The sequence below is a fragment of the Falco biarmicus genome, chromosome 12, assembly GCF_023638135.1.
Source record: "Falco biarmicus isolate bFalBia1 chromosome 12, bFalBia1.pri, whole genome shotgun sequence".
NCBI classification, from domain to species: domain Eukaryota; kingdom Metazoa; phylum Chordata; class Aves; order Falconiformes; family Falconidae; genus Falco; species Falco biarmicus.
Window position 1 is genome coordinate 9,210,907 of NC_079299.1, and position 24,285 is coordinate 9,235,191.

The window sequence follows — 24,285 nt, forward strand, 5'->3', positions numbered from 1 at the left end:
CAATATATAACCCACTCTTATCAGTTTTCTGACCCTGCAGCAATCCAACCTTTTGCCACCCCAATTGACAGTAATACACAAAATGTGGTCATGTTTTTCTAAGATCTCAGCATGTACACTTTTGATAGATCACACAGCTTGTCCTTTAAACTCTGCCATTAATCCTACCCACAGGAGTTGAGCAAGAAGTTTGTTGTCTAGAAAAAAATCCACACAGATAGTGATTATGTAATTCAGATGCTGAAAAAGACAGTTTAAGGACCTTCTAGCTATTGGATTTTTAAATGACTAATGCTAGATGCGGAGATGCTAAATGCTGTAATGCATGGTAGGTGCAGAGATGCCACTACGCTATAATAACATATGCTTAGTATGAATGACACAGCTAGAAACAAGCTATTTAGAAGAAGCTCGGAGGAATATTGCCGTGTCTACATGTATATGCCTTTAAAAACTGAGCTTGCATAGGATCAATCACAAAACAGCACTCAAACTTTACAGCCTTTTGTGTCTTAAGCTCTTTCTAATGACAGATGATCTTTCAGTGTAAAATTCCTTCTCATTTCTTTCGCACAGTTATCCACTTAGCAAACACACTGACATGATTTTACAATAAGCAGTCCTCAGGAAAAATAGTTTGCAATACTGCCACAGAACACGCCTAAAATTATTACATTTTTTCTATTTTTAAGTTCTTTCACTCACTATCTTTAAAAAATAGGATGTCAAGATCTTGTTTTCTGGGAAGTGTGGCAAAGGGAGAAATTACTGATTTCTGTTGGAAGCACTTTCACTTACAACTAGTGCTAGAATGAGACTTAGGAGAAGAGTGTATGGGAAGAAATAAATCTGAAATTGTACATAGCCATCTGTTTCCTACAGGAGACAGGTTATGGTATCAGCAGATAGCACCTTCCCATCCTCTTCCCATCGCTCCCTAATCATACGGAGCTACCCTTTTCTGGGCATGAAGATCATTGCCATCTTAGTTTTGGCTTCGATTGTACTTGCCCTCTCCAGGGAGACAATCACCCCTTCCCAGAGAAAAAGAAAGGGTGATTGAAAAGGATATGAGGAAAACTGGAAAATCTACTAAAGTTGTAAACATGGTCTCTAGATGGTTTTGGCAGAGTGTGCACCAGGCAGGTTCTGGAGGATGTTGGCTTCCAGTACTTGCCTTCTTTTTACATCACCATGATACTGAGTATTCCCAGGATAAGTAATCCCAAAGGGCAAGAGCTGGACTCAAATTCTAAGAGAACTGAAGATTTTTGATTGTATGTGCAAATCACTTCAAGCTCAGTTTTGGAATTCAGACCTAGTGGAACTAATCTTCTAGACATAAGCATTTTTCTTTGTTCAGGTACAACGTCTTCCAGAATCACAAACAGCTCAGTTACTGGCTGCTTTCAGTTTACCTTACTTTGTCCTTCTTTTTGACAGAAACATTAAGCAACATTAACTGAGATTCCTTGCAAGTGAGCTGAGGTTGTGTGTATAGTGCCCCATGAGGCACAACAGCTGAATGATTTTCCTACAGTGAGTACCTGTGAATAGACTGATACATCTGGCTTCCAACGTGGAGGGCTGGCTGCTCAAACATACCTGTCACAAGTACTGTAAGAAGGATTTCATGCAAATTGAGCATCCTTTGGAAAATATTTTTATAAAAACAGAACACTGCAGCATGAAATGCTTAATATACTAATGCTATTTAAATGTAGGCTGCTAGCCTGCCTGAGAGCTAGGAGAGCTCACTCTTTCCTCTTAAATTTAAATGGGATTTTTTTTATGGTACAAGCTTGGGAAACTACTCAGAAATATCTGACTTCTTGGCAGAGATGCGATGAGTGGATATTAAACACCCATGGATAGGTGGGGATGATCAGTGATTGGGGTACCTACATTAAAAAAAAAATTAACCATTTTAGTTCATCTTCAGGAAGTATTAGTACTTATAATGAATGATAATTTCTTCCCTGAATGTTTTAGAGACAGGATAATAAAATTACAACAGTAAAGAGGGAGGAAATAAAATGTAAAAGGTAAGAGCTAATTCATTCTTCATGCTAGCTCAGTCCTTGGCCTTTCCTGAACAGACACTGCCAATAGTAACAAATTATGTATAACCATTTTGTGATGTGCACTGTTCACTCGGGACTAAGCTCAAATGACCAAACTTGCAGCCTTGTCTCTTAAACTGTGGATCTGAAGATCAAAGGCCAGAGCTTTATCCACTGAGCCCTCACCTTTATAAGAATAAAACTGTCAGGTGCCCAGAGACAGTGTGGGTGTCAAACAGTGTCATTTCAGACCAATTGTTTTTCAAGTTCTTACAGGACAGCACATTAGGTTAGAAGCATATTAATCGGTTGTGCCTTCTGAATATTCATTACCCTGCTCCAGGAAGGATTCTGTGGCTTGTCTTTTCTACTCACTTAGAACATTTACGCCTGATGTGAGTGCAGTAACTTCAATAGAGTTAACTCCTGATTTCCAATAGTGTATAAAGGGGGAACACGCAGTCAGTGTAATGTTTATGAATTAACATCTCTTTTGACAAGAAAAATGCAATAAAAATACCTTAGCATTGAACAGAGTTTGAATTTAAAGTATTTTACTCTATGAACTGACAAACACAAAATAATGACTGATGCAATTGATATAAATTTGAGTTCTATAATAACTACAGAGGATAAAAACAAAACTGGTCTGAAAAACAAAAGCTGAAAAGTAGCATTGGGGCACATTTTTGCTATCTTTATACTCAAAAGCCTTAATCCAGAGTTAACAGAAGTTTGCAAAGCAACTCCCATTATCTTAAAGTGGAATTGCTTATAGAGTATGGGTGTTACACAGAGAGAGCAAGAATTTAAAAACTTGGTTCTCATTGCTGAAATTGGAACTTTTCACTGCTACTTGATGCTAACATCTCCTTCCTCCTCACAGAACATTATTCTTAAAGTGGGGGGGGTTGTTTTCTATAGTGCTAAACTGTTAAAGAGTTATATTTTCATGTTTCTGTCTCCCTAGAAAGGGTTATCTCAGTCAAGACCATTTCAGTTAAAAATGCTCCCTTATTTTACAGCACCAGCTATCATAATCCTACAAGTAATCCTTTCCAACGCATTAGTTCAATGGGACTATACATGGGCCACATATCTAAACACATCAGCCTTGACTCAACAGCGAGACGGTGACACACTCAAGCGGGCACTGAAAACTGAAGGAACTACTGCAACTCAAAAAGCTAACTCGTGTCTTGTTATGGGCAATTACTAAAAGAAATGTCATAGATTTTGTAACTTCTACAACAGAAAGGGCCTATTATTACACATGGGCTTTGTTCTTCTCTTGCAACTCTAAACCGCCTAAGAGCTTATGAACAGTATTGTTCACAAACTGCCAAAGGGTATCACGAGAAATTGTCACCCTGCTAAAGAGGGTTGAAAAGTGATGGACTTTAGTGTCACTTGGAGTGGAAGACGCAATCTGCAGAACCTCTCCAAACTGTGAGAAAGGGCAAGGCACTTCACAGTTGCATATTCTCCTGTGATGGAATAGCAGAGACAGTATATGCTGTGAAATGAGTATGCTGCAAAACAATACTGCAAGAAGAATGAGTGAACTTGGTCTTCCAAGGAAGCAGAATTTGAGAGCTGCTGTTGTGGATAGACCTAGATCTCTTACCATACTCTCTCTCTGTTTAGGTTATTCCTTCTCTGAGTATTAAGAGAGGCAGGAATTGGAGCAATACAGAGGCAAAAAGTGAACAACTTAATAATCCAAAAATGGAAAGCTGTACACCAAAAAACTAAAAATCCTTCAACTACCGATTGCTGGAAACTGCAGAGTATTCTTGGCATGTCATTATACTGTTCCATTGCCCCATTTTATTTGTCTTCCCTGGGCACATGCGGTTGGCCATTGTCAAAGACAGGATGGTGTATAAAACCCAAGAGTAGGCATACACACACAACTGCATGATTAATTCTTCTCAAGTTCTCAATAGTTAAAGCCTTCAGATAGAACAGGAGATCCCCCAGAACAGAGGACCAGTATTACCTCATCTAATGTCAGCATGATTTATCACAGAGCAGGAGTTCAGGTTCGGAAATGAGGCTGGGACTCAGTCCACCAGCCAGAGCAATGATAAGCTTAAGTGATGCATGTATAACATCACATTCTCAATAATGTCAAAGTAGATTTTGTAATTGCGTGACAAAGCTCTCAAGCTTTCTTAGACATGATATCACAAAGAACTTTGGCTTTCTGGACTAGTCGTACATTCATTTTCTCTTGACAAAAGGTAAAGTGGTTTATTTGTTTAGAAACAGAAGAAAGCTGGAGGAAAGAGAATTCACGTTCTCTTTAACCTCACCCAGTACTGTTTGCTATATGGGAAATAAACATAAAGGGTAAATATCAGTTGCTCTGCTGATTCTCCAACCCTTTCCTCAGTGACAGGAGAAACTGTAATAGAAAAGGCTTTTCAGCTCTGGCACTCTGAAGACTGTTTCTGTGGGAATCTTTTCCTGATCTCAACGACTTTACAAGGCACACACCACTCTGCTCCTTCTACCACTTCTGCTCTGGTTCCTTTCGGTTACCACTGCCTTCTGCTCCCCACCACACTGTGGACTTGCAGGTCCTTCACCTGGGCAGCAACACTAGGGCTGGCAGAGCTGACACACTTGCTCTCACTCACACTCCCCCCAGCGTTGCTGCTTGCTCTGTCAGCAGATACCTAACACGATACAGGCCTGCATTCTGGGCTGGTACCGGATCTTTGGATTTAGTCTGTTATACCTAATTCTAATCATCATTGTAAGACAAAGACCAACCTCAAAATTTCTTGGCAGGCTGGAAATGCCAGCGACTGGAATCGTGCAACCACATGTTCCAACACATGTGGGCTCTTCATACCCACCCCCACAAAGTGCCATCCGTGTATTCAGTGATTCTGTCTTTCATTTACTTTAAATGCTGTTTGCCAGCGCTCTGCCGAGGGTGGCCCTTACTACAAATGTCAGCCTTGCCAATATGATGGATCAGAAGTAAGAACCTGTTCAATTATAGTGAATTTTGTTAATACGGAAAGGGGTATAGAAGTGCAATCTACATAGGTAAACCTGTTTATAACAAAAAAACACGTTTAATAAGTAGTTCATGTATTATTGACAACTGAAAAAAAAGGAATCATTACCACTATAGTGGAAATAGCATACTGTGATTACGGACTAAAAATAAAAACTTAATTAACAAGTTTCATGTCTCAATAAGAAATTACAAAGCAGTTCATGATAAAATGGATTAAAAAATGAAAAAAAAAATCTGTACTCATTTCTATTGTGTTACCAATATGAAATGACAAGAAATATTCTTAACAAACGCAAAGGTTTGTTAAATATGTACTGCCATTTTTATCATGTTAATCATGAAGTCAGAAGTTATGACTCAAGGATAAAAACAGACAAGGAAAACATTGTTTTATATATATAAATTTTAAAATCTGAAATATAGAGAATCTTGGTTTTAAAATGGAATTTAGTTTGGAAGCCTGACAGTTGTCACCTCACAGATTTATTTCTTGCAGTATTTTACAGTGGAATCTCTTGCAACAAGCAACCAGTAAGTGGAGCAGACAAGATAACTTAGCACATGATAAGAAGGGCATGGACTTCACTGTTATGGTTTTTTTATAATTTTGAAGGAGAAATTTCCTTCAAAGAAAAGAAGCTCATGTTTATAAGATGTTACTTGACCAGTTACTGATACTGCTGGCATATATAGCAAGTTGATTAAAATCTCAGTATTTCATAAGCATGAAGTTTAAGAGCTCATGCTTTATTTCTCCAGACATTATTTGGCAACGAACTTAATTTAAATAAAATAAAAATTTACTTTCTTTTTTCAGGGCCACTCATGCCTACAAATACAGTTAAATTTGTGTCACATGGATATTACTGGTCTACAGAAAAAAATATGTAGATGGGTTTTAGTAAAGCAAAAAACTGTTTTGAAGTTCGCAGGATGCATAACACTGTACTTTCACCAAAAAAAAGTCAATAATTACATTACTAATATGTATTATTAAGAGCAAAATAACATTACTACTGTTAGTAGTTATTGATTACACATTCTAACATGTTTAACTTTCTTAAATACTAACATCCTTTTATTCAAATGAACTGCTTAGTTTTATGTGGATTAAAATTTTTGTGTAAGTGCTATGTATTTCTACAAGTAGCAATGGGAAATGGTCATATTTGGGTAAGTTTCTCTGGCAAAATACACTCAGTCAACTGTGTGCAAAGTATATAAGAAAACTGTACAGTATAATACCAAACATTTTTTATCACCCAATGATTTCCCCGAATGTCAGTTTCATAGCAATGATACTCAATAACATACCTCCCTCTCCCCAAAAAGTGGGGAAATGCAGGCAAAACAACTTACATGTAGGTATGCCTATATAATATTTTTTAGGCAGATCAAACTCCTTGTTCTTGAGTTTAAAGCATGCACACACTTACTCTGCCCATATTTTGAGCTGACCAGGAGCTGTGTAACTGCATTAATTCTTGAGCTAATATACCGTGGCTCTCAACAGGGCTAATTAGTTTGGGTTCAACCCCATGTTATAGCTCCAGATTGGCTTGGAAAGTAATCAAAGCAAGCTCACATCTGTCTATATAAGACCATGTGTATATACCTGGTACCACTAACAAGAAATAATGCATACTAATTCTCAGTTTGATATTCATTTCTTCCTCTTTTTTTTTTTCTTTTTTTCTTTATAAAGGTAACAGTTTATGGAAGAAATAAATATTTGAATAGCAAGTTAATTCCAGAAAAAGAAAAAACACACTGACTTCATCACAGGCCATGCTATTATATACATACAAGACAGCCCTGTACATTCATGACACTAGCTAGCATTCTTAAGTTTTACTTTTTGAAATGTAAAACAATGCTAGCAATTAGGAATGGGTCCAACCTTTTATATATATATATATATATATATATGTACATATATATAAAATCTGTGGAATAAGAAGAGCAAATTCTGCAATCAATAAAGGATTCATAGATTTAAGGCCAGAAAGGATCACTGCATCTGCTATGTTGTACAATGCTACAGTGTTGGACCATCTCCCTGTTCAATCTGTAACATGCTTCTGAGATGGGTTTCTGAGCTTCAGCTCATAGGGAGTAGAGAATGGAACTTGCCATGCCTTTCTTTACTAAGACTGAGGAGCTACAACTTCTTAATTCCCTTCTGTCAGAAAGCAAATACCCTTTTCTCGCCCTTTTTGCCTGTAGTAAAACAAAAAGATTCAAAACTATAGGATATATTTGAAACAATTGTTGCAAATACAGATTTTGCAATGCTGTCCGTATAACCTGCCTGAACACCTGCAGCCTTGATGCATGAGGTGGCTCAGCTCCATCATTGCACCTCATTATGCTTGGCAGGAAGGCAAGGAGATTGTTGCAAACTTTAGCAGATCATCTCTATAACTTATTTGGCTTTAGTCAATACATGACTCTACAGTAAGTCCAGCTCACCAACCCTCTCTTTTCATTTGCTATGCCTGCTGCTTACAAATTATGGTTTTTCCTTAACTCACCCAAAAGTGTTGACTTTTGCTGCCTGTTTCTACTGAGACATGAATGGACCTTGCTCAGTAATGCAATTAACTGTCCTTTGAAGACAGCAAGACGCAGCTGTAGTCAGATCAGAAGACCAGGTGTATAGAGAGTAAAATGTCAGAGCACCAAACCAGTAAATTCTGCACTGAAACAATTTGCCCAGTACCTTAGCAAGATAACAAATTCTATAATTATGTGCAATTGTGGAATACAGACTTTGCAAGATACCAAATTCTATAATTATGTGCAATTGTGAAATACAGACTTTGACTGCTATAAGTAGTTCATGTATGTCTTTGCTGGTTTTCAGTTTGTCTGTAGGTGTTGCATTGATTTACACTCATTCATGTTTCAAAATGTTACCTGCAAAAAAGAAGATGGTTCTTGGAGCACAGACCTGTGATAAAGGAAAAATTCTGTGGGCTCTGAGTCCCACTATTCACAAAATGTCTCAGCAAGCAAAAACAAACATATTTTTGTTCTGCAAAATGCTGCTAGCTAAATTCTAATTTTGTAAAATTAGAAACCTGAATTCATCAGAACATAATAGTTACTGCTGCCCTCTACCAGAAGTCCTCCAGGCGGATGGCTGAAATAAGGCGCTACTTGCCATTCCTTAAAAACATGTTAAGGCTTGCTAAACTAGTCTCATCAGAACTGAACTAAGTTGACTAAAATCTTTTTAGACCACAGGTCGCTCAATGCATCTAACCAGACAATTTTTGTACTCCAACTACACATATTTATGTGTATGCATTTCTTTACATAAATTGCTCTGTTCAAAACAAGAATTCCCAATTTTCTACAGTATAAAACAATATAAAAATACTGCACAATTATTCTTAATATTCTAGATCTACATCCGGACAAATCAATTATTGTCAGCTAATTTCAGTTATTAACTAGCTCCCCTGTCTAAAAGCCACTCAGAAAAAAAAAATATATTTTTTGCTAATATTTTACAATGCTTTTTTTTGCAAATAAAATTACTTAAATTCGATTTACAGATTGCGTTTTCATTAACTGATATCCAGTTAATTAAACTATATTTCTATTTATTTGATAGGTCACAGGTTATTCCCAGACAGAGGGAAAGACTAAACATTTTGCCACTAAGTGTCATGGTGTTTTTCCTGCGTTCTTTAGAATTAGCAGTTTTTACAGACAGATTATCATTAAGAACCTATGAAAACCAAGCACTTCCTTTGCACTAGCGTACCCTGATTGCATGTTAATTCCTTATTCATATGAAGAACAAGCAGTCACCAAACATTTATTTTTTTTACAAAAGTTCACAAAAAGGGACTAAAAAAAAGAAACCCACAAGCTTTACCAATCATATCAATTTTGTTTAAGAGAGATGTACTGCCATATTCACCTGTCTGTAAAGCAGCTTACATAAGAAAGCTTGAAAAAATCTACCACTTTTATCAATATAAAACAAATGAATCAGTAAATATTTAAAATTTATGAGGCATTTCTATGTGAAAACAATCACACTAAATAAGCTGATTCAGGCAGTTCTAGGAAAAGCTTTAGCTGAAAACCTGGATTTACAATCTATCCTAAAAACAAGCAGAACACAGCACCAATCCAAGCATTAGCTCAATTAAAAAAAGGAAAAAAAATGAAATCCCTTCTCAGCTTAATAACTTGTTAGTTCTTGACAAGTGCAACAACACAACAATAAGCCAGTCAAAATGAGTTTTTAAAGCGAGGTTATGCCCTTCATGTTGTGTTATCACAGTGGCAGATCAAACTGCTGACTTGGACTCTTTCTGCCAGCAGTGCTGATGCTGCCTCTATGAAGCTACTGTCACAGAATAGTCATGGTACCTGCTCTTGCCTATAGAAAAGCACTAAATTGAACTCGAAGTAGTGTCTTTGTGATATCTTTTCAACAAGTCATGTCCCATTCAGCCTGCTAGTTTATCTCTGTCAGGCTGGGGGCCCAAGTGGTTTGCATGAGCTGTCAGGGACAGGTACACCAACCTGCTCAGTGCTAAGGAGGTAATGCATCTTTCGGGCTTGGTATTGCTTTTCCTTTTCCTTCTTTTCTAGGTCTTTCCTTTTCTCTTCATTTTCCTTCATTTCTGTGTACTTTTGGAGTTCACTCCTGCAATGAAATAAATCTGCTAATAGCATTACAACAATAAAAGATGTGCTAATGGTTTATTTTACTTTAACCCTTGTATAGCTTCATGGTGTTCTGCTGTTATGTATTAGCAGTACAGTGACACCACCGGAATGCAAAATTACAGTTAAATTCCTCAGCAGCAGCATTCTACATGGATATAACTGAAGAAATAGGATTAAAGTGATAAAAACTATGAATAGTATATTAGTTCATATTGCTTACTGTACTGAAGAATATGTCAACCTACATATTTCTATAGCCTGATAAAATAGTATTCTTCAATGTGCTTTTTTTTGCCTTCAAGCATTATTTTAGTTTGAATGTCTCTAAGCAGAAGTTATAATTTAGTGATTTTGTTTCAAATGGTTGTAAAATAAAAGTGGTTCACATATTTCAGCCAAGGCCTAGCAACACCTCCTTCTGATCTGCAAACAGGGGAGACCTTATGGAATGAGAGAGGACAGCAGACACAGGGTAAGAGTTGGTATTCACTTCTAGATCCTTGAGCCTTTTGTAAGGCTGAGAATATAGGCAGAGAGAAGAACTGGATGTAAACCTTTTACGCTTGCAATGTCCTTGAAAGGAGTTTCCATAGCACTAGGCTTCTTGCACAGGTTACTTCCTACCCTGGTCTGACAGCAACGGTCCAGTCACCACAAAAAAACCAAAATGTAATTGCCTTATGAGCTACTCATGACCAAGGTTTGCAAACACACAGTGTCATCTAAATGGGTGGGTCCGTGTATTCAATAGGTTATGCAAAATTCTTTCATTGTAAAAGAAATAAGGAACTGTACCCAACGCTAGCTCTCAAAGAATGGAGAAAACTAATGATCTTAACTGAATGTTTAGAAGAAAACTTTAACAGAAAATGGGTGTAGATTTCCCCCTCAATGGCTTTTTTTCATAAAGCCAGGCTTGCCATAAATTACACAAACCGTGGAGTGAATTAATGTTCTATATGAAACAAAATTCCATGCTATTGTGCATAGTGCACATGTATGGAATTTTTTTGACCCAGTTAAAAAAGGTTAGTGTGATTAACAACTGTTATTTTTGTTACTAAGAAGTGGCTAGTTCAAAATAACCTGTGTGCCAAAGACACTGAGCATATTCAATCAGGCATTTAGATTGTTTAAAAGGTCATTAAATGAGTAAATTCTAGTTTTCATTTTTTTAAGCATGCATGTATATGTTAAAACAAAAAGCAAAGAAAAAGATACTATTCACATATATGGATAACTCAAAAACTCCAGCAAAACAGATCATTTAGAGAGGTTCACATTAAGAGTCTCAGTTGTTTCAATGAGTAACAAATAAGACACTCCAGGACAAGGGTCAAATCCTGTCAAAATATGCACATGGATAAGTTTGCTGATATGAATAATCCCATGGGAAAGTCATACTGCTCCTGAAAGTGTTTTTGAGACTGTGACTCAGACTTTTTCTTCATATTTTAATTATCATAATATTAAATTAGCTCATCAAAATACGTGAAAGAGCAGTAATTGCTTTATAAGTACAAACACTATGAAATCACATTCTTAAATACAATTGCAATGAAGAATTTTTATTTGTTTGATGGTATCTTTCAAGTTTTTATCAACTAAAATAAGTACAATATTAAGTAATTAAATATGGTTTATTTAAAATGTAACAAAAATAGAATGAAAAGGAAATAAATTAAAGATCAGAAAAGATGTATAGGTCTGTTTCAATCTCTGGAAATATTTTTTGTTGCAGTTTACTGTTAAAGGCTGTAATACAATATTTCATACAAGGTTACTTATGAAGCACATTGACGTTTAAAAATCACCATGCTATGCTTTTGCAGCAGTGTAATTTTTTCCAACATAAGATTAAATTGCAAAATAAATGAATTACTTAGAGTGGCATGGCCCCCATTTTGCCACCCTTCTCTTGAAAATTGCTTATTAATATGAAAAAAGAAGTTGGAAAATAGCCTGTTTTACTTTATGCATAGCATTTTGGGGCCTCAAAGCCTGCAGAGCCGGACTAGCTGCACATTTTAGATTGTGTTGGCAAGCGGGGACGATGACCTTTCTGACCTGCATCTCAAGGCTATTATTAATCGCTAAGTAACCTGGTAAAGCCAAACAAATTTGTTTCCATTGAAAGGATCTCTATCTGTGTCTGGGAATTTGTGCTGTACCAAACAAACCTCATTAACTGTGTCCATTTTTGACAAAGAACTAGGAGTTGTAGAGATTGGCGACCTTTCTTTGTCCTTAAGGTACAGATTTCAGAGTCACCGCATGTAGGTACATCAACATTTTTACTTGGAAACTCTTTGTTCTATATCAATCAATCATAAACAAATGGATAAAGAGACAATGCATATAGTATCGACTTTGTTCTTTTATTTTATGCCACTTTACCTTCAAAATCAGAGTGTATGATCAGTGTTTTACATACTTAATACTATTTCTTGTTCCTTTTTGATTACAGAGCCCTCTATTCAGCTTTAGTACCACTATCTAGAACTGATGAAATGTCTATCAACATATTACTGCCGCTTATTCATGTTCTTATATACTCATGTACTTCTTCCCAACAACAGATACGGGAGCTCTATTATTTAGAACACAACTGGTGATGAAAACCCTCAAATAATGATAAAAATATAAATTTGTATTACAGATGTAATGATAGTGGGATGCAAAATGTTTCCCATTGTCATTTGTCTGAATTTACCAGATTACTTTGAATGAATGATTAATAATCATTATTTCCTGAAATTAAATGAAGTCTAAAATGCTTGTTGAAGCTGAATGTAATTCATGATCTTTTCAAACAGTACTATCATCCAAATCATCATGATCCTTCCTGCTTATCACACATCCTTACCAATGCTGTACCATAATCTTTTTAAAAGCTTGAGGGATTTTTTTAAGCAGTTACAAATAATTTTTAACATACTTTGGCAGCCTACACATTTTGACAGTTGTGCTAAAATATTTCCATCCTGCGTTATACCGCTCTGCACAGTTGTACAGAACATGCAGATAATTCTGTCTCAGGGATAGTAGCTCCCAAGCTGATTGTCTCCTGAGAAGCAGTACAAAATCAGGAGTATGTAGTAGTCCAAACATTGCTTGACTGGGAAGCATAGATGCTTTAGCATAAACATAGATTTATTTTAAAGCTATTTGAACCTGAAACTTTCATCCCTTTTACCATACTTTCAAGAATTTCAGAGGAGCAACAAAAGCAGAGAATCGAAAAGTAGTTGGATACGTGTATAATTTTTCACACATTAGCAGATTAATACTAACATGTTACACACCGTGCAGGTGGCTTCACTGTTACCATACACAATAATGTGTACAAGTGATACTGAAGACATAACTTTAGACTTCCAAACACAGTTAGACTTCCAGACACCTTACATGTAAATGTGTTCATTGAGAAGTTTCATGCTCATGACCTTCTACATGTATGTCTTCCCAGAGAAAATAAATCCAAATTCCATTAAAGTAAATTGAAAAATTTTTGAAATTCAGTATCTTCAGATTAAACCCTTACACTGACTGCCAGCCTTCTCTTTGTCTACACATATCTTAGGTTGATTGAGCAATAATAAGCAATATTTTCATGGAACTGTGTGATATTATGAATACTAAATGTGATGCAAGATACTGTGTGGACTTTGGACCAAATTTGCTTCTGGATGAACTTTTCATGGTTCATTGTGAAGTGGGACAATTGAATACGCACAAATTGTTTGGCCTGTATTTTTAAAGCTTCATCAATTTTTTGGGAAAAAAAAAGAGTTCTGTAAATGCATAACATGTTTTAGGTTAATTAATAATCTTGTTCTATTTTTATAAATGATTTGTCTGTAGCATGGCTCATAGTTGGAATAGTACTGCTTATTAAACGGTTAAAACTGAAAAAGTGGGTAATTTTTTTAGCACATAATCTTTTCATTACATTAAAGTTTATCTCAGTATATTAACAGCATCTGCTGCATCTTCCTGCAAACCTGGATTCCCATATAGGCTTAATCCAGAGTTCTCCCACACAGATTTTTATGGAATTTCTTTGTAGATTAAATATGTGTAAGTTTTGACAAACATAATGTCTTATCATGATCTAAAATTGTTCAACAAATCAGAAGAATGTCAAAATCTATTAGCACAGGCTTAGGATGCATTTTTATTTTGTTAAAACAATGAATATACTGGGTAACACAAAGTGTGTTTTACTTGTCATAGAGAATGTTTCATGTAATTGAAAATAGGCATAGGGTTACCAATATGTGTGCTCAAAGCCCAGAATTAAAAATTATCTTGTGTAGCAAATAGGTGAAGTAGCTATTGATTTGTAAATGATAAAATTATTGCTTTATACAATTTGAAAATAAAACATTTTCATATGACAAGGTAACTTATTGTTATTCTGATACTTCATTATGCAGTAAGCATATGCAGTATGCAGTGGTGTCGGTTCAAGATATGAGATGCAAATTCAGTTGACAGTGCTCCTGCTGTCTGTATAAAGGTTAAAAATACACATATAATATTGTTCCTGGCACTTTTGGAAAGGTCTTCAAGTGATTATTTCAGTAATATACAGATTTTAATAATTCTGCATAGAACTTCATCGTCTTACAAATTCATACTGACCTACATTTATTGAACTTTATCAAACTATTGCATTCTGTTTGCATTTTCACTGGCATTCTATGGTCCTTTGACCAGATAACCATAAAATTATAATATGAACTAAAGTAAAGGGCATCTGAGAAAATCAATAATTGGTATAGTTGCCTAGAGTACCCAGAAAGTGTATAAAGTTATTGTGATTTTAAACAATTCAGACCCCAAATCATAAAATTTCTGCTACACAGGCAGTAGGCAACCTTAGCATAAAAGAAGATAACCTAAATCGATTTTACCTTCCCAACTATATATCATCCTACCTCCTCAAATACAGAATATGGAATTGAAAATGAAATTAGTTGGACAATACTTCTGATACACCACTGCATGCCACTTGATTTCACATTACATTGGTGTAGGCGAGAATGCAATATGACCTGCCATGGTAATATCATTTGACTTAATCTATTATATTTGGGAAAAAATGAAATATATGTACAGACTAGCCTAGGATGTAAAAATAGTTTGGAGAGCTCTGTACTTTAAAGGCACAGTTTTAACAGAACATACATACTACATACTTAGCTACGTAACATCAGATAGCTTGATCATCCTCAACTTTTTCCTGACTTTTTGAATGAACCTGTTCAAATTTACTGAACAGACTACAGCAGCTCTGTAACCCCCTTACTCCTCTCTACCGTGATGTATACTTCTGTGTGTATCCTGACAGAATCCCTTGGCCAAACTGTTTGATCTCAAGTTGCAGTGAAACATGGTCTAAGAGGCAGTCAATTATTAGTTGTACAAGGTAATCTTACTGCCTAGGAGACCCATCACAAATGTGTGCCCAAAATTCTTACTAGTTTTAAATGTGAATGTTTACATCAACCCATTCAAAAACTTAATCACAACACTCCCTTCAAAATCTGGAAGAATGCTACTGCTCTGTCATTGCAGTGCAGTGAATAGGAAACTAATTTGACTCCTTAGGATGAAAAAACCAAAAATAAATAAAGCTAGTATGTAAGCATGCAAAAAAACCCTACAGTTTCTATTCTTATTAATTTTACAGAAAGAAATTAATAACACTTTAACATCCCATTATAATTTGTGCATAGCAGAACATACTGTGCCCATCCTTCCTTAGTCACGTAGTGCACACTGCCAATGGAATTAAGTGACATACGAGTTCAAATGTCAAGGTCCACAATGTGATCAATATACTACGCAGGAAATGTGATGAACATAGCAGTGAAGGGCATACAGTGAATGAATACCTTGTGCAGATCAGGAGATCAGGACACAGCATGTACCAGACGATAGGAAGGAACAGACTGATACATCTTTCTTATCCTTCCAATTTCCACTGCTGCACAGTTACTCAAGAAAGTGCAACAGCTTTTCAAAATACTGATTGCAGAGCCAGTTTATAAATAAAAAGGGAGTATTTTCCCTAATCCATTGTACAGAACCTTTTTATTAAGTTTTCAATAACAACTCATACAGTGTATTTACTCACATCTATTTAAAAACTACTTTTTTGGTAATATATAATATTTTCAAATTTTTCCATTTTCTGGATATATGCAACTTATTGGTCAAAACATTTTTCCTTTGTGTGTATAAATCCTTAAAATGAATTTACTTGATACTGCATTTGCAGCACAGAATTCTGTGAAGTTAAAAATATTTTTTATAAAAAGCCCAATTTAAATGATGTTTTGTTACTTAACTATTTTGATTTCATTAAACTGCAAAACCCACCCTTTACGGATGTGCATAAGAGTAACTACAACACCGAAGCTTCTGTTGACTGAGGAACTGGATGCAAGTACAGTGGTTCAAGATTATTTATGCTCAGGTCTATACTAGTAAAGCTGACCATAGCAGGAAAAATATTTTTACTCCATGTCTGTTTGCTATTTACACCTCCATGGAAAATCAGCCTTACTGATTAGCTTAAACAGTGAAATTAGTATTTGTGGTAACAAAGCTGATCCGGCCCAGAACGGATAACAGAGCCCTAACACAAATTATGCTGATAGCAATTTAGCAGCAGTGATCATTTCTAGCACAGTGTCACTGCTAAGCTGCTAGGACAGCAGTCCTGTTCTTAATTTTTCCAGCAACATATAAAGAGGATGTCTACCACGGCCAAATACCATTGAAAGTTTTCTAGTGAATGTCATGTAAAGTATCTGTTATCTTTTGGCACTGCAATTCCCAGAAGACTATATATGCTACCATCTGCGCAGTAATAACTAGAGGAAAGCACACTGCTATGTTTTGCTACAGTTAAGCTGTTCCCAGTACTAGAATGAACTCATTTAAGCTAACTGTTATCTCTCTGCTGCAGTGCAGGACAATGTAGACATATCTGTATTCCTTTTACTTTAATATATGGTACTTGGCAACATTTACAATATTCAACATTATGTGATTTAGAAAGCAAACATGACATTATAACTTCTAAAGGTCATCAGCTAAGTTGATTTTCCTTCTCAGGGTGTTATGAAACAGTTTGACTGAGACCTACTCCCTAACTCACATTTTTCACTTACTTTCATGTAAAAGTCTGCATATGTTTCCAAATAAAATGGTATGCTTCGTCCACATTAATCAGGTTTTACAATGGCAAGGCAGGCAGAGTTTTTATGTATTGACCCATTACGTATAGCTGAGCACTAATGCCAAATCTCACAACTTCGTAGTAATTTTCACGGTACCTGATGGTTTTCTCAAATTCTGTATTCATGGAATGGTGTTACCACTTGAGCGTCTATGATGTCATTTTTAATGAAGCATAAAACATTATGAAAGACACAGCAAATTAGTACATCTTTTATATAGCAAATGCAATTATTTTGGGAGAGATCTGACGCATTTTTAAATACTGCAGTGCTACTTGTAAGTATGTGATTTCACAGAAGTGGCTAATTGCCAAACTAAAATTATCAACTAGATCCCAATTTTCAGAAGTGCTAGGAAATCTTATCTCTTACTGTCTTGAAAACTTTGAAGGCATCAATAACCCAAAAAAATCAGGCTTTTTTTAGGATGGCATGCAAGAAATTACACTCAGAATTAAAGTTTATTCTCTGAAATTTGGGTTCTACCGTATAAACCAGGCTACATTAAATTATAGATTTAGGTATCCAATTCTTCATGCCTAAGGAATACATCCAACATTTAGATTCTATTGCCTACACCTGAGCATTTAACTTTCTGATTTGAGTACTAGATCCCTTCTTGAGTAGCCAAGCACAATGCTAGATGGTGGAGAGGCTGCCCACCCCCAAATACAAGTAAGCTTATGAGTGCTGCATCATTTTGTGTGTCATGTAAGCTGAAAGATCAAAACATTTGCAATCAGCTAGTTAATTGGACAAGAATAGCCTGCTTGAGGAAAAGAGGTGGCAGATGTTGCTTTCTTGAAATACTTTGTTGTGTGGATTCGGTTTGAAGGCAGTAGGAACTATGAAGTTCAAGGTAAAACATTGTGATTTAGCCTCACTGTCAAGGATAAACAACTTAATGCATTCATGTAATTATCCCTACAAGGTGAAGAGTCTGAAGAATTTCAAAAGGGGATAATAATAAGTAAAAGTTGTGCACTGCTTTAAAAAAATCATGCACGCAGTATGGGTGACTATAGCTTTTAAAGGGGTTATTCCTAGTAGCATTCAGAGAGATGAAGCTTTTTTTATGATACTGTGATGAAAAGGTATATAAATCAATGCATAAACTGACAACACATTAGAAGGAATTATTTTTTTTTTAATTTCTTACACACCTTAACTGTGTGGAGTTCTGATGCTGACAGTATTTTAAAAGATGATTGAAAGTGTCCAAAATGGTCACTAAAATTATTTTAAGCAGAGAGACATCTTGCAATGACCTCCATTGCTTAAGTTTGGTACAACGAAAACTAAAAGATAGCTAGATTCATGTATGGATTCTGAATAATAAAGGAGTTTTCAGTCTAGCAGAGGAGGACATAACAAGAAGCAACGGTTCAAAGATAAAATGAAACTATTTCAATGGGGAAATATGGGACATACTTTGAACACCAAAGGTAATTAACTCCTATAGTAGAATAAAAAGGGTATTTTATATCTTTTTATGTTCTTAAATCAAGACTAGGTTGTTCAGCCAAAATTTAATTGGCTTTTTACAGATATTGTTATATCTGTAATTTTTTATTGATAAATATTATATCGGTGATAGATCTGAAGTCAGACTAGACCATCTGATTCAGAATAACATTATTTTGAGTATCATAGAACAAAAAAACCAACACTGTTTTTTTCATTCCTCATTACTCTTCTAGACTGTAAAAATAGAAGACAATTAGTTTTTCCATTCTCTTCTCTGAGTCAGTAATTAAGAGAACTAACTCGTCTTAGATAACAGAAGGGTCTATTTATAATGGTCTAGAAAGTTAAAAAAATAATTAAATGGGACTATGAGTTCTTTCTTATTCTTAAACCCCTTTTTTTCATTTCAGACATTTTTCTTTTAAAACAAAAAGAGAAGTGGTTATGAGAGACTGTGTGATGCTTTGCATCTCATGCAATTCCATGACACTTCATGGGATATTACAAGATACATCAATATAAAGGGAAGGACCATAACTTTCCACCATTAAAAAATCTGAAATGTCAAGGAAAGATCAATAAGCCTTCAAATACTCAAGTCAAAAATCAGATCATGAACTTGCAAAAATGCAAGGCATATATACCACACTTCTAATAACAAAACACAACAGTAGTGCGGCTCTTTTTAAAGATCTTCACCACTGTAGTCGCTATTTCTCCCTCATAAATGGGAAATGAGAAAGGCAGTCTAGCCTCAAAAGACTTCCATTAGATAAGGCAGTGCCAAAGAACACTTACTTAGTTTGGTTTGCCTTAAGATTCCTGCTGTCTCTGAGCATTTTGCTAAACTGAGGTATGCTACTTACTTAATAAGGAGTTACAAAGTGTGTGAGCAGCTAATGGCAATTTTCTAGTTGCACTCAAACACTGTATCTTACATTATGATAAAAACCCCTTGTGTTAAATCAAACGGACTGTTGTGCATTAATTCAAAAAAATTTGACACATGTATTTTGATTGTCTTTTGTTTCTTTGGAGAACTCAAGAATAGGCTACATTCCAGCACATTCTGGAAAAACTGCATGTGTAAATTAAGTACTCACTGATGTGTCTGCAGATATACCCACATATGAGCTGGAATATTTGGATAGTATAGAGCAAGCTTAGTTACATAATCGTTTGTATACAAATTGCTTCTACAAATAAAAGAAATATCTAATCTTCTAATGTAACACATAAATTTGTGCATTGAAATTTTATGCTTCATTATTAAACTGAAAATTGCACACCAAAAAGAACTATCACCTCGTTTTAATGACAAAAGAACTGCTTTAAGTGAGTTGAATAAATGGCACATAAAATTTGTCATAATTCTAATGACCTAAACAGCTGAAATGACTGGTTCTCCAAAAGGCACATGAAAAATATTTATATAGTTTTTCATGAGTCTTTAGTCTTCAAGTGCTACAGCTCTTCCTTGATAACCTAGTATAGCCTGTATATAGATGGCCTGTCATGTCTCTACAATTAGATAAAACAGAACTGCTATAATGTAATCAGTTACAACCTGAAAATTATATTTTGAAAATCAAGTTTATTAATATGTAATCTTTAGGTAATCATATTTATCCTCCTAATTTACACAATATTTATGATACTCTACATGTCCTTGAAATAGGGAACAGGGACACTACACTATGAAAAAGTGGCCTAGCTGCTGGAGTTCATAAATTTTGTTCAGCTTTGGATGAGTTCAAAGAATTGCCATGTAAGAAAAGCCTTACAGAGGGAATTTATCTGATTATGGCAGTAATAATTACCCAGCTGTTTATTGCAGATAGAGAAATAATTCATGTAGGCAATAGGCCGTGGTGGCAATGACACTCTGCATTTAGTAAATATGCAAACTGTTCACTTCTAATTAACCAAGCTAGAGGATGCCCTTATTAAATGTATAAACTAAAAGTGCCTTCCTGACAAGTGATGAATTGTTACATTGCACAAACTCTTGCCACAGAATTACTGGAGTGAACTTGGGGCTTAACTTCATTAAGAGATCTTGTGGGATAGTTAAATGAGGATGGACAGCATAACAAGACCTACCTGACAGTCAATGATATGTTAGGGCTTAACGGAACTGTACCGCTTCCCCTTTTCTACTTATTTCACAGTGAAGATCCTGCTTCAGACAAAATATAAGACTGTGAAATCTGTCTATATAAGACAATATATAATGCTAAGATTAGTTAGTCTTTATCTGCAGAAAAAAAATTTATTAGCTGTCAATAATTCTAACTGACCTATTTAAAAATAAAAAATCTATTCAGACACTACAGTGCCTTCAAAGCTCACAGGTATAACTGTTTTTATATATAGATATAGATATAGATATATATAATGCTATGTTGTCACACCTGTTCTATTCCACCTTCACCAAAAGTAATCAGCTACACCAGGCTATTTTGTTCAATGAGGGAATGCAAGGATCTCAAATTTCTTTCTACTCACTCAGATTAAAAATTTTCCTTTGGATACCAGTAAAATAAAGCATAATGTTTAAACAGTTACTCCTAATGGTGTGTTTAGTGCTATACAAAAATACATGAGAAAATACAGCCTTCGATCTTTAAAGATTACAATCTAATCAGTTACTTATTTTAAATATGATATTCATGTGTATCTGCAAAAGTTGTTCTACATTACACAGAGCTAGCTGAAAACATGGCCAAGATTGTTTTCACCACTTGCTCAAGACAGACATGTATAGAAAGAATAAAGCACTTGAGGTATGTCTAGCTGAATCTGCATTGGAAATTCAGCTTACTGTGTAATCGTAACGGTTCCTACCTTAGCCTCACTGCATTCAGAAAGTGCTTTCCTATGGAGTTAAAACAGGGTATTGCCTGCTTTATAGCTTTACCCAATCCATTACAATTTCATGGACAAACTAAAAAGACAAAAAGTCCATCTAAAATGTCTTGGTTTGTAAAATTCATTATTAAAAGCCTACAGGTATATAAGCATATATGCCGTATACAAGCATATATGTAAATGAAACTGTATTAATATGTAGGAAAAGACCTAAAAATGGACTGACTTGTCAAAGAGGGTTTTTATGCTCGGAACATGTGAAGAAAGCTGGATTTATGGACAACATGTTTAAGAAGGAACAACCATCACAAAATACATAACTGTAGGGAATATTTTAACCAGATGTGAATCCCTTTAAGCTGGTCTAACTCCCACTTAATATGACCATCTTAATATTGTTCAGTGGGAACTAGGTCAAATCACAGAGAAGAATGAAATAATGCGTTTTTTAAGTCTTACTCATCCTAACAACATCACGTTTGGAGCTATGGAAGTACTCTGGGATCCTCAGTGGATTACAGCTCTGTTTCCTACAAGATCCAGCAGTTATATCTAAACTCCTCTGGAAAAGGCACAGATGTGTCAGATTATGTGCCCTACCACTCAAAATTTAAATAAAAGAAAGCATATTTGGCACTTGCTTCTATTTCTGTGGCTCCCAAAGAAAGCCAACAGGATAAGTTTACATTCAGAAAATTCTAATTACAGGTAAATAAGTTAAAAAGCTTAATGTATTTCCTCTAGATATCTTTGAAGACAAGGAAAAGAAGATGGTTGAAGATAAATTAGTTAATTAAACATCAAGTGAAAGACAACATTACAAAAATGAGGGTTTTATTGTTGCAAGAATTCCAAGGAGCTGTCTGAAAGGATTTGGCACTAATTGAAAATAGACTACAGAATCAATTGCTTCTGCAGTCAATGAGGAGGAACATTTTAATTGAATTATAAGACAATATATACATTCTTCAAAACACTTTGACACTTGAGAAAATGGCCAGCACCTGGACTTATCTTTACCAGAAAGGAACAGAGAGATGGAGGCTGAGAAAGTTCTCCTCATATTACTATGACAACAGATGATTAATTTCAAGACCTCTTCATGGAAAACAGCAATACCTCAGAAGCTTTAAGAAGCAAAGTACTTCTGGTAAAAGTAAATAGACCTTAGTATTGCTCTAGTAATTAAGAATAAGCTACATACTTTTACTTTTTTCAGTACTACATGCTCGGGCATATTTGCAGAAAAGCTAAACACTGGATTAGATCACCAGCAACATGTAACAGTACTGTATTTCACTGTTCATTAAGATTATAAAAAATCAGACTGCACAAAGGCATTGTGAATGTACATATTGCCTAGGAAGTGATTTTATCACTTTGCATTTTCTATTTCCCTGACATTTCTTAAAGACCAAAAAGCTTTAATGATGACTGTGATACTAAACCTGCTGATGGAACTTGGATTAAAGTCACACTCTTCAGGGCCACTCACTACTAAAGCCAACAACAATGGAAAAAAGAATTTGGCATCAATCTTTTAAGTGTGTGAGATTCATGATTTATGATCATAACAGTATTTATGCACACTATGATGCTTGCTAAAGCTAGACTCAGGTCATAGTTTGCTACCTTTAAGTCAGTGTGTGTTCATTAACCAAGAAAGCTGCCTGGATTGCACAAGAACCCCAATACCAGTACTTCGCCACTGCTTTCTTGGCTTTCTGGTACTGCTGTCTTATTGAGTTCTGCACCTAGGGAAAAATTTAAATGGTGCCATTCATCAATAAATGGAGCACTACATCCCAAAATCTTATCTCCACTTGCACACCTGACATACAGCAAAGTTGTTTTACTGTAGTTTAAAGGCCAGCCTGCAGATAACCTTAGTCAAAGAACCGCAAGTTAATCACACAGTTGGGCAACTGACATCATCCATAAATTCTTCTGATATAATGGCACCAGCATGCTAATTTATGTGAAGTGATGTCCATTTGCTTATCATGGATTAGAAACTGTTTCACATAAAACAAAATTCTAATGCATCATATGGAGTTATAGCCTATGCTAATTGCTTTTGGCATATTTCCCCTTGTAACCATTCTGCCAGCTCTTACAGATGTTAAAGGCAGCTTTAAGAATGTTTCAAAACAAGATATTTCCCCTTAAAATTAAATACGCTAACTTCACTGAAAAGTAATGGAAATTATTTTAACACATGCATTTATATAAACAAGCACCCAACAAATCCATACTTAGAATACAGTGGGGGGGGGGGGGGGGTATTTATTCTAATACAAATGGATGTTATAGAAGAAGTTTTATTACTAAAATCTAAATAACACAATTTTGTAAAATAAATATTTAAAATCAGGTTTCCTACTTGGTTGGTTTAGAACTTCCTAAATCTTGTAGGAAAACCAGAATTCAGGACTAATGAACCCATTTCACCATTACACTGAGGCTAAACTGCACAAATGTCAAGAAAAATCTGAGTATGTCCTTATGTAGATGGAGTTCAGGGTTCAAAGTCATTCTGTGGACATCTGTCTAGGGATTCTTTGAATCACTTCTCAACTTAACTACTATAGACTCTACAGGGGACACCAGCAGACGCCACACCTGTTGGTTCTGTAGCAGTGGGAGGTAACGGGAATGCTGGAGGAAAGCCCACACGCTCTTCAGTCAGTCTGGGAGCTAAACTGACAGTTCATACAAAAACAGTGCCTTAAGTTAGGATAAGAAGTCTGCTAAGTGAGTGGAAACTCACACATAACATGACTATTATTATTTAATTATATTTTAGGTCAATTTCTGTTAAATCAATTTCTGTTAAACTTAATTACATCCCTCTATGGCTTTAAACTGGGGCAGCTTCTATTAAGTTTACTTTCTC

The 24,285-nt window shown here is 35.4% G+C and overlaps 1 protein-coding gene across 4 annotated transcripts in view; it reads right to left on the reverse strand.

The window, feature by feature from the left end:
• The window catches only part of SPATA17 (spermatogenesis associated 17), an 89,715-nt gene that overhangs the window by 44,760 nt on the left and 20,670 nt on the right, over nt 1-24,285 (reverse strand). For all 4 annotated transcript variants that reach the window (XM_056357114.1, XM_056357113.1, XM_056357112.1 and 1 more), the window contains one exon: nt 9,649-9,772. In XM_056357114.1, the coding sequence (XP_056213089.1) occupies nt 9,649-9,772 (124 nt within the window). The remainder of the gene's footprint in view (nt 1-9,648; nt 9,773-24,285) is intronic.